The sequence below is a fragment of the Lissotriton helveticus genome, chromosome 8 (assembly GCF_964261635.1).
Source record: "Lissotriton helveticus chromosome 8, aLisHel1.1, whole genome shotgun sequence".
In the NCBI taxonomy this organism is placed as follows: domain Eukaryota; kingdom Metazoa; phylum Chordata; class Amphibia; order Caudata; family Salamandridae; genus Lissotriton; species Lissotriton helveticus.
This window is the reverse complement of record NC_136069.1, coordinates 120,443,200-120,458,919: the sequence shown is the minus strand read 5'-3', so window position 1 is coordinate 120,458,919 and position 15,720 is coordinate 120,443,200. Positions and strand designations below refer to the sequence as shown.

At 42.8% G+C, this 15,720-nt stretch overlaps 1 protein-coding gene across 2 annotated transcripts in view; it reads left to right on the top strand.

The window, feature by feature from the left end:
- The window catches only part of TEX55 (testis expressed 55), a 532,765-nt gene that overhangs the window by 104,292 nt on the left and 412,753 nt on the right, over positions 1–15,720 (top strand). For both annotated transcript variants that reach the window (XM_078656720.1, XM_078656721.1), the window contains exon 3: positions 9,482–9,544. In XM_078656720.1, the coding sequence (XP_078512846.1) occupies positions 9,482–9,544 (63 nt within the window). The remainder of the gene's footprint in view (positions 1–9,481; positions 9,545–15,720) is intronic.

Here is a 15,720-nt window from a genome sequence, read left to right as displayed (position 1 = left end):
ATCCCCAGCGCACTTAGGGCGGCAATTGCAAAAAACAACAAGTGATGGACTGAATGTGGATCAATGTCACACACTCCCCCAGTCAAAAGATCTGGGCCCAAATCCATCGTTTTTTTGCACTCCACACCACCCTGGGTCAGATAATGGCTTTATGCAAATCAGCTCTGACCCTGTTGCCCCATGGGAACAGTCCAGTCCGAACTACAACAGCCATATCTTTCCCAGACCGGAATCAAGCATCCGAGGACCGGACCGGTTTCGAGGTAACACCTCTCTTCAGCCCGGCTAGCTTGACTCCAAGTGGTGTGGAGTGCCTGGGACCCACGTCTGGGCATCCAATTAGGGCACACTGTGTTTATCCTTGCGAGGCCTATTGCCTCATATGAGTACTGCATAAAGTGGTTGTGTGCTAATGAGGCCTAACCTAAGGTGTTTTATTCTAATGTGATTCATGTCTGACATCATTTGGGCATTCTATGTTTTATGTTACAGGATCTAGTTCTCAGTGTAGTATTTCGCCCATAGTTACGGGTTGTGCTCTACATTTACTATTTGTGCTACATTTACAATTGGTGGTTTGTGATGGTTTTGACAGGTCCCTAATTGGCCCTGTTGTGTGTAAATAATCCCCTGTAAATACTACCTAGTGCCAGTTGGCACAGTGTACATTGTGTGATTATGATCTAATGTGTTTATGACAATACAAAGGCTGTTATTTTATATAACCTTGTGTGGAGTTTCTTTTGTGGTGTGCCTAGTGTGTTGCTGATGTGTGGGTGTTGTGCAAATGCTTTACACATTGCCTCCAGGATAAGCCTGACTGCTCGTGCCAAGCTACCAAGAGGGTGAGCAGGGGTTATCTTTGGCGTGTAACTCCCTTGCCCTGACTAGAGTGGTGGTCTCAGCCTGGCTTTGGCGCAAGCCTTAGCCAACCAGAGATCTCATTTCTAAACGGTAGACAATACAAACAAATAAAGAAGGAAAAGAAAAGGATCCACAAAAAGGTGCAGACAGTGAATATTAAAATCAACTAAGAGATATCCTAGTAACACTTTTATTCCTGGATTCCCTTGTCAGGATTAAAAAAGGGTAATAAGTACCTCCGGATGGTGGTGCAGTGAGTGTATCATGCACTCTCCACCCCTCCATTCTGCATAGAGGTCAACATGTTTCTGCCGGATCCAGTGTCTCTACCGGCATTCATCAGGACAAACGGATCCCTATGCTAACTTTCCTTTCCGGAACTTAATACAAACACATAGGATTTGCAATGGAGATTCAGGTGCTGTCTGGCATGGACTGGCCAGTGGGCCTGAGTTGCTCCCTAATCTCTCATACAATGTGCTTTTAGTGGCATTAGTCCAAATCTTAGCCACACCAGCTGTCTTTCTAGCTGAAGTTCAGAGGTTGCTTGAGATATGACAGGACATTAGGATGGTGGTATACCATTAGTGCTAAATTGGCCTGGGCATTTGTGCTGAGCTCCTCTATGCCTAGGTCTGCGGACAGGAGTTTCTTGTTTGTTTAATAGCTTAGCTATGTGATTACTTGGAAACCCCATCTCCCATATCTGTCTTTGTTTGGAAGCATGCAAGCACTATTCAAAAAAGATTTCCATGAAGAGTCCTTGTTTAGAAAAATCCATAGATAATTCTTCAGGGTGTTCAGAACAACTTCCTTTAGGTTTGCACAGTAAGCTAAATAGCTTGCTCTTAGCATTAGGTTTTGTCTCCTTAGAGTAAATTCCGTACTTAGGTGTGCTTGGCCAGTGGAATCTGAGAGCAGAAAAGGAGCTGGAACATATTGTACTGGACTTTATCAAGCCATTTGCTAAGGCGGTTGCTAAACGTTACCATTCCATATGGCAGTGTCGGCATTCATTTGCATCCTATAACTTTACTTATCATTAACATGTCTGGTCCCATCACATTCTTCAAAAGGCAGAGGAACGCAATATTTGAAGGCTGTATGGTATTCTTGAGATGCTTTTATGCGCCCCAATGTGTGCCATCTCTCATCAAATCAAACTCCTAGATATTTGTAGGAGGTTACCCTTTCTATTTTCACTTTGTGAATGTGCCATCTTCCTTTTTTGTTTATTTTGTTGCCAAAGATCATGATCTTAGATTTTTCTATATATATTTTGATGGAATTGATGTGGCTGTATGTAGCCAGTTCATTCAATGACATTTGCATTCTGATTGCTATTTATTCAATAAGATGGTGTTATCAGCATATTGTAAAATGTTAATCTTTTGACCTGCCTTGTTCGGGGGACACATTTTTGCTGAGGTAAAAGCTGTATCGATGCCTACCATGTAAAGGTTACAAGGAGGAGCTAAAATGCAGCCTTGTTTCAGTCCTTTGTTGGTGGGGATTTTTTGTCTTTGATGTTAGTTTGATTTTGACCCAGGTGCCAATGTAGACACTCCTAATAGCTCTTAATAGGAGAGGAGGAATGTCCAATTTAATCATTTTAGCCCATAGTTTGCCTCTGTCAATTTTGTTAAAAGCTGTGATGACATCTAGAAAGATGACTTATGATAGATGTCTCTTCTCATTCATTGCCTGATCCACGAATATCGCCAAGGTTAGGAATTATCTTTAAAGCTGTAGCCTTTTTGGAACCCTGTCTGGAAAATAGGTATGATGTATTTCTCTGTTGCTCATTGTTCCAGTCCTTTATGCAGTAGTTTGGCAAAGCACTTCTCCTTCCACGTCAAGCAGGGCTGTTATATGGAACTTTTCTAGCGTGCTAGTGGGCCCTTTTTTTGTGAACTAGCACCGAGGCACAGCCCCGTCAGCTGTCAGGAGTTGAATTTATAGACGGACAGTTTCTGTAAAGTGATAATACTATTTCACTATTTCGGCCCATTGTGACTGAGCTTGCTTGAAGATGGCTACTGGAAAGTTATTAGGTCTCCATTGAATTGATGGTGTTCTCCAGCTCTCATAGATTTATGAACAGCCCTGAACCTTTTTCCGATGTTGCATTTGGATGTATACAATCCACTTCATCTTCAGAACTTATTATTGTACTGTCAAAATATCGTGTTTTATGTCTCGCCTAGGCAGCGCATGCGCTGTCTCTTTGAGACATGCTGTATTCAGGTATGGAATTTAAGCTCTACCCATTTCCCGCCCAGCTCGTCAATTGGCTCCTGTTACTGTCCTCTGTAAATGGGGGCTTTTGATTCGTCATTGGGCGCAGTAGTCCTTCCTTAGTACCTACTTTTTACCTACATTTGACCTATTGTAACCTCCCATGAGGAGCGACCCTGTTACATGTGTTGTTACTCTACATGTTTTAACTACAGCCTGTGAGCACTATTTTCTTAAAACTCTTTCTCCTGCCAGATGTTGCAGGCAGGACACTCTCTCTCCACCAACATTTTTTTTTAAACCAGTGCAGCAAGCCTCAGCTGCACTTCCCATTTAACTTGTCTGTTTGCCGTGATGTTTGTGGAAGTTCCTCCAAAGCAGACCCCTCCCACCTCCCCACACAGCTTGGCCACTAAACATTTACATGTAAACAGCTTTACGTGTAATATTACTGCACTGCAAACAAAAACATAAGTTTAAAACATAAACATTTACAATAGCTCAACTTTCACAAATGTGAGACCTATTGCATTGCAAATGCTTGTTGTTATATATTGACCAGTTAGCTGGACTAATGTTTATTAATGTAATGACAGAAACTGTTTTTTGTTTGATGCTGACTGATTTACAAAGATACAGAATTTCCTTAAATCTTTTAACTTTGCTACTTCATGTAGCTTAATCCATTGTTTTCTTGCTTCAGGGATCTCATAGCCATGTTTAGTTTCAAATGGCTCATTTCTTTGCATTGGGCTTGAGGCATTACAAGTTGCTCTCCATGTGAAGGTGATGGGTCATTCAAGTAAAATGTCACCTTTAATTTGAATGAAAACTCTTTCCCTGTGGCAGTGGCTGCAAAAAGAATTGTCTCTAACTGTGGTATATTCCTCTGTGCATGACTTCAATATGACATTCAAGGTTTCAAAATTGGAGGTTAGCCATTTGATCTGTTTGACCGGCACCAATTTGGCCAGATTGCCAATTAAGTGTTGGCTACTGTAAGTCACTCCATAGTAGTGTAAAGTGATTTCCGGCCATGCCTGATCACTTTCAAGGTTTAAATTACCTTGAGTTCAGTAATTTGATGGAATTTGACAGTGGAGACTCATGTGTAGCCTAGACTTGTCAACCTTTGTTGTGGAAATATGGTATAGGTAGCCCATGCGTAATCTAGAGTTGCCAACCTTTGTGGGGTAAATATGGGTATAGGCAGCCTGCTGATGTACAGGGGTGTAAGCCCAGTTTATTTTAATGAGCTAGCCAAGGCTTCACCCTTCTTATCTTTTTTCTGGAATTGTATTTCTTTTGGAGGGATTTTTATGTATGAATCATTGCATTCCTGTCATTTTGAATCAGCATCTGCAAATAAAAGATTTTCGTTGAAATAGTCTGTCAGTAACTATATTATGTCAGAGTGATTTGCCATCATTATTTTGTATTTATTTCTATATTGGCATTTAATCGGGAATCACCACAAGTTGTACAGATTACAATAATAAATATTTTCATAAAGCGGACGAACGTACAATCCCATGCATACATTGACAATATTCTGGTAGCAGATCATACAATGATATGGAGGGGTAGCGGGGCACAGGGCAGAAATAGGACAGTAACCTAGAAATATGCAGAGCACCCTGACTTGTCGAGGAGTAGCCAATGTGTACATCACCCAAAAAGGAACCTGTCACTTTTGAAACCCTCTGACTGGCGCTGTCATGTGCAGCTAAGTGGAAGTGCAGCAACATGAATGGCAGAGTATACTACAGACATAAAGGATATAGGCAGGTGGTCGCATCAGGGGGGGAAAGGAAATGGGGTGAGCCTCTCCATAAACCACCGCAGAGAGCGCAGGGCTCCCAGTAATGTCTGTGAAGCGCGTGTGTGTAAATGAGTGGGTCACCCTGTGGCTCAATCGGGTCCTCCACACGGCACTTCTTCGTTGGAGGTACTAGAGCCTAGGGGAGGGTGGATTCAAGCTATCAACTAATTTTAGAATGTAGGTGTCCCACATCGTAGCTGCTCCACCACCCCTCCCTCAACCTGCAATAATGTATCTTGCATCCTTTTTTGCCAGAGCCCATTTGTGAGTCACATGAAGCTGGCACTTGTTTATTGGAAATGCCAAAATATTGCGTAGTGTACCCAGGAGGATCAAATTGTTTTTTTTTCTTCCCAGGTCTTGGGATAGTTGCTACTCCTCCCGAGGCGTGCCCTTCATGTTGTGAAATCTTTGCTTATTTAAGAACTCATTATAGTCTGGCATGGTGAATAACACTTGTCACTGTGTCTCTTGAAGGCATATGATATGGAATAATTTTAAATTCTTCATCACAACCTGATTTATTGTTTTTTCCATTAATGCCCCAGATGTTCGATGAATACAAAGTTACCTGCCTATTCAAAAAGGTGCTCCCGTTTTAAGGTCCGATGTTCAAGCATCAACAGTAGCTAGGACCAATTTTCAGCTTTGGATATTTGTACAGCTCCTTTTTGTTATCATCCTCGACCAATTTAGTAACTGTTGAAGGCTTTGGCTTGCAATTGCATGTTTTAATTTTGATGTTGATGTTAACATAGTTTTTCACAAACCTTGCTGAAGTTATCCTGAAGGGTATAAGCATTGGGCTTGGAATTGATAGGGTGAGAGATGAGTTCAAGCTTTAAAATGTCTATGCAAAAGTCTTTGAAGGATTGGTCTTCTCTTTGGGTTGAACTTTGTTGGTAGAATACGGGGCACAAATTGTGGATGGCAAAGTGGTCAGTGCAGTCCAGGAATATGTGTGGTTTGCATTGGATTGGGGTGATGTTGAAAAGACACGGTTGAGGAAGAGACTTTTGAAGTGTGTTGGTTGTATGAAATGCTTTACCATTTTCAGTCTGTTAATGAGGTTGAGGAGGCTGTCTCTTGTTTGTTGAGCTTGTATTGTCTGTGAGGTTGAAAAGTCACCCAAGAGGTTGGTGTGGACATGTCGGATAGACAAGGCGGTAAGGCGATCTGAGAATTCATCAATGAAGTCCTTGTTCTACCTGTGGATGAGATGGAATATGGTGTCTGAGTTACAGAGAATGGAAATAGCATGTCAGCATCTGCTTGGTGTTGTATCATTTCCGAGGTGCTGCTTTTTAAGCTTAGATGTGATTTCACCAATCTTAAAAGAGTTCATTACTACACAAAGTGGCAACTGTCTTTATTGCTGAAGTAAATATATTACGACAATTATATAGTTGAAGTGCATTTCACTGAAAATTCCAAGAGATAAAATCAGGGAACAGCACCAAAGAATTCTTGAGGGCTTGGACACATGGGCATCTGTTCACCAAAAGGTCATGGGTAGCAGAAGTGAGATCATGCAATATTTGGCCTGCTGATGTAATCACAAGGTTGACCCCGTGTCCAGTCCTTATCCAACTAATTTGCTACTGAGTTGTTAGAGGAAGGGCAGGAGTAAAAACTACAGAAAGTAAAAATGGCTCTTAACATCCTATTTACTTTCTGTTTTTGCAGTTGCTTTTAGGACATCTGATAACTGTGGCAACAAGGATAGTATTTGGGGCACCATAGGACAAGCTAGTGGTAGCCAATGATACCCGCTTGGGCAGCATCGATTAGTGTAGTAATCTGATTAACATGATCAGAAGTGCTTTGACCAGGGAGAAAGCCATGTTGTTCCACTGAAACAAAATTAGGCAATATGGAGTGGATCCATTTGGCAAGCAGCTATGTATAAGGTTTCTCCTCAACATTTATCAGCAAAATTGGGCGCTAACATGCACATGACTTAAGGTTTTCTTATATGGAACTATAACGTAACACCAGGTTTCTGGGATAGTGGTGGTCTTCGTGGCATACTAAATTACTAAAGGACTGGAACAAGTACATATGACCTATTTATAGAACTAAGTAGGGAGCATATTTCCACCAACCGTATTTATGGGACTGTACAATAGTTTTATTTTGTTCAGATATGCAGATTTGTCGACAAATGACTTTTGATCTGCACGATAGGGACAGTTTTGTGATGTATCTTGATTTAGGAAACCCGAGGAAATGCAGAAAGTAATTTGTAACCTATAAACATAAACATGCAGATATAACATTACCTGCATGTTTTATGCTTCCTATTGTAGTGTAGATAGTATCTCCTTCTTAAAGCGTCCCTGTCAGAGGTTGATCAAGTGAAGGGCTTAGTGTGTTGGTTTTACACCTCTTTATGTTACCCAGTCTTTCCCTTGTATACACAATAAGGCCCACCGAACAGGCCCACTGGACTGGTGTAAATCTTATCAGTACATCACAACTGTCACGCAGGACTCACTTGTTTAGAGCTCTACGCTTTTAAATCTGAAAGCTTTGCAATTACATTGAATACATTCTATTAGTTTTTCACACCTTAACATATCGTAAACCTTCACCAATAGAAGCTCCCAAACCAGTTTTTTTTAATTCTATGCCTCCCATCATAAATAAGACACCTGCATTTATTAACTTGCCGCCCGAATGTGGTGCTTATGTAGCGGTCCTTGTGAATGTGCCCAAACTAAGGAAAGACCACATGGAAAATCACGACACACTCAAGAACAAAACAATATACTGGTCGTCTAAAAACTGCGGCTTCCCAATGACTCGGGCAAATCAGGTACTGTTAACCCAAAGGGTGGGGTGGATTGGTCCCCTCAAGAAAAGTTTCGAGGGTGACTGTATAATTATCAATTTTAGGACTCCCAGCTGGGCACGGAACACCTTAGTGAATGCCCCTTCCCCGTCATGTTGGGAGTTTAACACAACTCTCCTGCCCTTAGGATATTTTTATAGACATTTGATGGCGAGAAATAACCATGACAGTCCAAATCCTAACTATAATCTTAAATCTAATAAAATGACACCGCCATTAATACCGCCACTTTGTATTACAGTCCCCACATACAATAGATTTCAGGCACTAAGCCCCCTAGAAGACAATGACTGACTTATGTCAGGTTATGGTTTAACCCCGAAATACAACTCACCAGGGACTTTGCATAGGGAGACTGAGGGGGTAGCATCAGAGGTTTGGCCACCCTTTTCTTTAACGTCGCAAGATTGCAGGAAATGTCATGTAGAAATGGCCATTGTTAAGAATAGTGAAATAAATAGCATACCCCCAAGGGGGGCAACTGAAACCCCGATAACAATAAACGAAGAAATGCTTGACATTTCCCATAAGGAGAGTCCAGTTACCCCCCACCACCCCAATGTACACCTGTAAATGACATCCTTAATGGAGGTTACACTATTGTAACATGGAATATCGCAGGTCTCAGTAAGAAATTGGATACGCCGTTCTGGAGGGATTTTATTACCTTAGGCTATGATATAATCTGCCTGCAGGAAACCTGGCGCAGGGAATCGATTTTTGTTGAGGGTTACACCTCGCACTGGTTAAATGCTGCTAACTCCATGGCAGGCAGAGCAAAGGGTGGTCTTTTGCTGCTTGTTTCGAATAAATTAACTGTATGTAAAATTAAAAGTTGTACAACAATAGACACTCATAGTCAGGTGAAGAGGCTCGACTTCCACAGGGGCAAAGACTTGGTTTTAGTTAACTACTATAATAACATTTTTGACAACAGTAGGGGGTCTGTAGTGCAGGCTTTGGGAAAAGAGATCGAAAGGGTATTGGCACTGCCAAGAAAGTTAGCCATTACTGTTTGGGTTGGCGATTTTAATATCCAAGCATGCTAACTAAGACATGTGGATTTATGAAGGGTCATAGTGCTGATAATAATATAGACCATATACACTTCCCCCATTGTGAATACGGTTCAGCTTTAAATACTTTAATAGCGAAATTCGATCTCGAATTATTAAACTGCAGCATGAGAAGGGAAAAAATACCAAATGTCCAACCTTCACTGGCAAGAATGCCGCTACCTACATTGACCACATCCTGATTTCATGTAACAGTGACTACTCTAACTTATGGATCACAGAACAGGCTGTAAGTGATCATACTAGCATTTCCATATCACTGTTATGCTGGGGGAATAAACAACACAATAATAGTGACCGTATTTCCAATATTGTCCCGACAAGACCAAATGGCATGAGGATAAAATGGGCTGGTGTTGACCCCTAAAAGATTCTGGACAGGGTGTAAACCTTGAACAGAGTCCACTTTAGGAGGCCAGATCTTGCATCTCAGATGATATTTCAGATTTCATGATCTTTAGATTGCTACTTAAACCGGCATGTATTACAATCTGAGGGTGGTTACTGTGAAGTGCTGTGAATTAAACGTGATCAACTACTAAATTCACACGCATCTTTACCATATGAGAGTATGGGACATATGTCTTATGGTTTCTTAAGTAATATTTGTCTCCTCCCTTTTCTCAGGCCTCTGACTTCGACACTATTGTAAAGGAAGACTCTGCACCGCTAGTAACTGCACACGAACAGGTGAGTAGCAAGTTTGCAAAACTACCATAGTGGATGCAATACATGTGACTCTCGGAACATAGAGAGAGAATTTTGTAAAGTAAATGCATTACCTTTCTGTCATGCTTATAAAATAGGGTATAAACTAAAACATCATCAGCGGTGGCAAAACCATTTAGTGAAAGATAAGCACAATTCTGAACACCTTATTCCTAGTACTCTGTGTTAGTGTCTGTCTCTTGGTAGTGCTACTCCAATCCAATCAAATCCAAAGCCCTGTCCTTGGCACATAAAGCACTGCACAGAATCGGTCCCGAGTACCTAAAAAACAAATGTAGTTGGTACTCTCCACAAAGACCTTTGCGAGCCGCAATTGTAAGACCAGTGATCGTCCCCAGAATAAAGAAAGCTTCATGGGACGGTCGCAGCTTTGTTTACAATGCCAGCCAATTCTGCAACAAAATGCCCAAACATCTCAGAAGCCAGTTGCATTTTTTATGCTTTCACAAACAGCTAAAAACCTGGCTGTTTTCACTTTCCTTATAAGCCTTTGCAGCATTTTGGGCTTGAATGAGGCCTAGACAGGTAAATTCAATTAGCACCGAGATGAGATGCCTTTGGGCATTCAAGCGCTCTAGAAAACTAAAATCAAATGTAGCAACACTTTTCTTCTGTTTTTCACCATAAATACATTAACTGTTGGTCTATAAAGGATGATGCTAGAACATATGCATAGAGCATATTCGAAGACAGTCTCCAATTGGTGCACAACAGTGGTTCTTCATAATCATCCCTCGAGATGCCTACGATTACAAAACACTGCCCAACTGACTCCACATTGGTGCATCATGATTTAGAGGTACACAGTTTATGATCTAATAAAGTGTCTCTTTCAAATTGGTCTGCTTCCTAGGCCTTACCCAGCCCTTTCTCTCTTTTTCTCTCTCTCTTACATTCTCCTTCTCACTTAAATTTTAGCAATGACTGACCAACGTTACTCCGGGCTAAAATCTTGACAATAAAGACCGGGGTAAAATAAGGCTTGAGCATTGGCTTGGTAATTACCTCTTTACCATCGTCTCTAATGTAGAGAGGGAGGAAATGAAGTTACTCCTTCAATAGATGGATAGAAGGAGTGGTTAGCCACAATACAATATACTTTATAATTGCAAGAAACCAGTCCCTGAATAGCCATGCCTGATGCACACTGCTGTTTAAGGAGAGCATAGGAACACTGAGAATATAAAGAGAGGGGGCCTGAGCCATGGTTGCCTATTCTAGAGTGAGTCCCTGGACCCTTGGCTGGCAGAAGAATGCACTCCTCTGAAAATCCTGAAGTTTTGGGCTCTTTGCAACTGTGAACAGGCACATTTACACCAAGATTCTGCCTCCCAGTATGACCTCCACCGCAAAACTCAGGTGAACTCGACTCTTTGAGATATGCCAACTGCCAGCGAAGGCCATCACCACAAGATCTGCACTTCAAGTTTGAGCAATAACAGCTTCAGTGACCATCGACTCATACTTCCAGCAATGACTGTTGTGATGCCTGACTAGATCTTCAAGCAACAGCAACAACCATCTGCCACACTCTCCCTGCTCCTCACTGCCTCCTCCACCTTGAACAGAACTCTTCATGCCAGACTATGAGAAGGTAACTTTTTCAATGGGACTAATCTGATCCCTATATGCCATGCTCTATCGCAGTCGGAGAGAATTTGAGTTTTTTCCTTGGTCTAGCACGATCAGATGACCGCCAGTGTCACTTTGTGCTTTTAGGCTCAATACTCACCTAAAAGTTTGAAATTGCATATCTCCGGTTCTAATTATTGGACTTTTTTGTTCCGGCATTGTTTTTTTTAATTCAAATATACTCTATTCTTCTAAAATGGTGTGGATTTTTTTTTTTTGTGTGTTTTCACTTTATTACTGTCTGTTTGCTGCATAAATACTTTATACATTGCCTCTAAGTTAAGCCTGAAAACTTTTGTGTCAAGCTACCAGAGGTTTAACTACAGGTTAATTTGGTGACTTTTGTGGTTCACCCTGACAGGGATTGTTGTTGCTGCTTGAAAAGAGTCTTCACCCTCCTCAATCAAAAACCCGATTTTCTACAGGTGTATTTCAGGTCCTTTGTTAAGACCTCAATCAAGAACCCATTCACAGTACCATTTGCGTGTTGAAAGAAAGTGCCCCTTTTTTACACGGTCACTCCTCTTTTTGTTTGTGTTTGATGTAATTTCGACTGGAAGTGCACTGGGTTCCTGCTAACCAGGTCCCCAGTGCCAGATCTCTTTCCCAAAAGTGTACAGTTGTTTCCCCAATTGGCAATATCTTTAGCACCCTCTGTAAGTCCCTAGTAAATGGTACCCTTTGTACTTTGGGCCTGAGGTACTAAAGAGGGCCCCCCCCAAGGGCTGCAGCACGAATTCTGACACCCCAAGGGACCCCTCATCAAACTCATGCAGGGCTGCCATTGCAGGCGGCATGTTTTTCTGCAGTCAAAAGTGAAAACACAACATGACACACATCCCTGTGTGCCAAGTCCCCTAACCCTGCATGTAATATTTGTAAGTCACCCCTACAGCAGACATTGCAGCCCTAAGGTTTAAATGATATGGGAGGGCATACCGGCATGAGCAGGTATACCTCTGTGCTGGTCGGTTCCATTACTGCCAGTGCAAGTGAACAGGGAAGTCATTCTAGAACATGTGCTGGACACTGGTGAAAACAAGTTCCCCAGCTACATGATGACTTCTCTGAAAATAGGGTTGTTTAATATCAAACATCTCGTATTGATAAACTCACACTGATTCCAATGATGGGCTTATTACTACCTGCACACAGAGGGCACCTTAAAGGTGCCCCTGAAAACCTACCATCCTCTGATGTGTTGGCTGGCCATCTAAGACAAGTTTCTGACCTCCTAGGATGAGAGCCTTATGCTCTCAGGAGGTCAGGAACAAAGCCTGTCGGGAAGAGGCTGTCACACCCCCTCCCACAGGATAACCTGCTTATTTGCCTTCCTAGGCTGGCAAGCTTCAAGGAAGTTGCAACTTTTGAAATGTGAATCTCCCACCCTTCACAGGAGAGGAAGCCTTTTGGCACCTGGACAGGTGGAAAAAAGTAGCTAGGTAGATAGGCATGCCCACCTCCAGGCTAGTACCACCCCTAAGGTGATGAGGGTGCGTCTTTCCAGAAGTGGCCATCTTTGTGTTGGCACACTAAGGAACTCTGGGACAGGGTATGCCCTCTTCCCACAGCAAGTGTTTATATAGGGAGCGTAGTGACTTCAGGGGTAGGTAGCTCATTGGCAACTGCCCTGCACTCCCCTAATGCCCCTAAATTCAGTATTTAGGGGAGTAGGTGGCGCCAGAAAATCAGCTCCTGCCGACCTCAAAGAAGAAAATGGGCATGAAGAGTTGCAACAGCAAGAATAGAAGATCCAGCAACTGACTTGGCGCCAACCCTGCCAGTCTGCCTGCTGACTTTGACAATTGCATCAAAAGACGACTTGCCCTACAGCTGCTGAGTCCCCAGAGCCAGGGAGACCTGCCAGCACTTCACCCAGGCACCAAGAACTCCTGAGAACTAGTGGACCTGCTTCCTTGCATCCTGCGGGCATACAAAGACTCCTGAGAGGACTTTGTGACCACAGAAACCAGACGCCTTAAGACATCACTGAACCTGTCGTTCCAAGCCTGAGTTGAAGTGGGCCAACTGTGTGGTGTCATCTCTTGTGGACTCCCCAATGGCGCCTCCCTCCACCACAACTGCTCACGGTAAGGAAAACCCGGCGCCTAAGGACACTTCTACACCCATCATCCCTGGGCCATGGAGAAGAGTACCAAAGGTGTCCCTACACCCCCAAGCATCATGAGGCCCGAGCCCCCCCTGAAGGTTCAGCTGGACTGGCCTCCCAGTCCGAGCCCGCAGCCTCCTTATGCAAAGACCGATCCCCATAGAGTAACATTTGGTACCCGATGCAGTTTTGCACCCTTGCACCCGGCCGCCGTAGTGCGGCTGGTGGTGTTCTATTGGTACTGCCTTGGACCTTGCCCACCACTCATCTTGACTCCTGGAGATCGGTCCCGTAAGTCCCTGTACTGTACCTGAAAGCCACATTTGCTTTTTCTCTCATAGGATAACATGGCAGCTTCTAAAAATTACACTGTGCTGTCTTTTTGAGCTCAAAAGTATTTCTTTTGAAAAACGTACTTAGCTGAATTAATTGATTCTGGTGCCTAAACATATATAAAGGGTAATCACTTTATAAAAAGACAAGTATAATATATAACAAGTCAATGTCAAGCACATAGAAAAGGGAGAAGACAAGGGGAATGGTCGGTATATTTTTTGGGTAACAGTAGTTGTAAAAGAACTACATTACATTATTTGGATGGTAACCCAGAGTACACTGTGCACAAATGTGCTCATGGTAAGGTGAACGGTGCAAGTGACAAGTGAAAAAAGTGAGATAACAGCGAACAACGGTGCAAAAAGCAAGGATAATAGATGGTTACAAAAAACAGTAGGTAGGACATTTTTACAGGAATCAGACGTAGAGAAGTGCTGAACAGTCGATGGCGTTTCGACCCACCTGATTTCAGGTCCTCATCAGGACTGGGTTACTTTGAGTAGGATGGTGCTGTACAAGCTATTAAAAGGAGGGTATTAGCAAGTGGAGGTGACAGGCACAGGGAGAGGGAGAGAAACGCGATCAAGGACAAAAAAGCTACATGTTGTTGAGGTAATACGAGTAACTTTGTAAGAGTGTAATTCAGGTATGGAAGGCATCCTACTTTCGATCAGTTGGCCCAAGAATTTTGCCTACACCTTTCCTCCTTTCCTCCTTTGCCCCTGATCCGCAAGCTGTTGGAGAAAGCAAAGATAGACCACTGCAATCAGATCCTCATTGTTCTGGCGTGGCCTCGACAGTACTAGAAAGCGAGCTGCTGCAGTTTTTGAGCACGTCCAGCCATTCCCATGAAGGTGCATCCCAGGATATTGTTGAGGCATCAAGGAGAGATTTGTACCACAATCCCAAGTCTGTGACCTTGACAGCATGGTACCTGACCACCTAGAATTTGTACATCAATAATGTAAATAGATTCTGGTGCAGGCTTGTGCTTCACCTACCAATAAGACTTACAACTCTGAGTGGAAGCATTTCTGTGTCTGGTGCAGAAATAATGGTCATCATCAGCATCAAGTAAAGCCTTCTCGGAACCTGCCATATTTGTTAAGCTTTCCCAAAAGTGGTCTCAAATATTCTTCAGTCAGGGTCCTTCTGGCTGCTATCTCCAGATTTAGTAGAACTGACAATTCGAGGTCTACTCTTTTCCCCAAAGGATCATTTAACAATTTATCAGAGGTCTCTTCAGAGTTTTTCCACCTCTTCAACTTCCTTAGGTTCCCTGGGAACACTAAGACGGTCCTCAGTCAATTGATGTTACTTCCTTTTGAGCCTTTCTATAAAGCAGACTTAAAATGTGTTCCTTGGAAAGCAGCTCTTCTCCTAGCGCTAACATCTGCCAGGAGAGTGTGAGAGATTCAAGCATTAACCATCAGGGAACCTTTTCTTCGATTCATGAAGGACAGGGAGATTCTCCGAACCAACCCTAAATTTATTCCAAAGGTTTCAACTGATTTTTACCTTATTGAGCCTGTCATTCTAATATCTTCATTTCCAAACCCATCTACATCTGCAGAAGGATCGTTACATCCTTTAGACTCATGGAGATATCTCAGATTACATCTAGACAAGCCAAAGGACATACACACATCAGACCAGCTGTTTCTGTTTTTTAGTCAACCAAGAAACAGTCAAGCCCTGCACAAACGGTGTGTAGCCTACTGACTCTCAGCCTGCATTGCTTTCTGTCATGCCATTGCCAACAGTCCTCTCCATGGAAAGGTGAGGGTGCACTCCACCAGGGGTTTGGCTCCAACTGCAGCACTCTATGCTGGGGTGCCCTTGACGGATATCTGCCATGCATCCACCTGGAGGATCAGGCATAAATTCACTAAGCACTACTGCCTATATGTGGACACAGAGGCTGACGCAGCAATGGGACAGGCAGTCATGAGGAACCTGTTTCATTAAAGGTTAGCCTGCTTCCCGCTTTGTTGTATTTCATAATGTATACTGCTTGCTGTTCTGATTCAAGCATGCAAATATATAAAAGATTCAATGT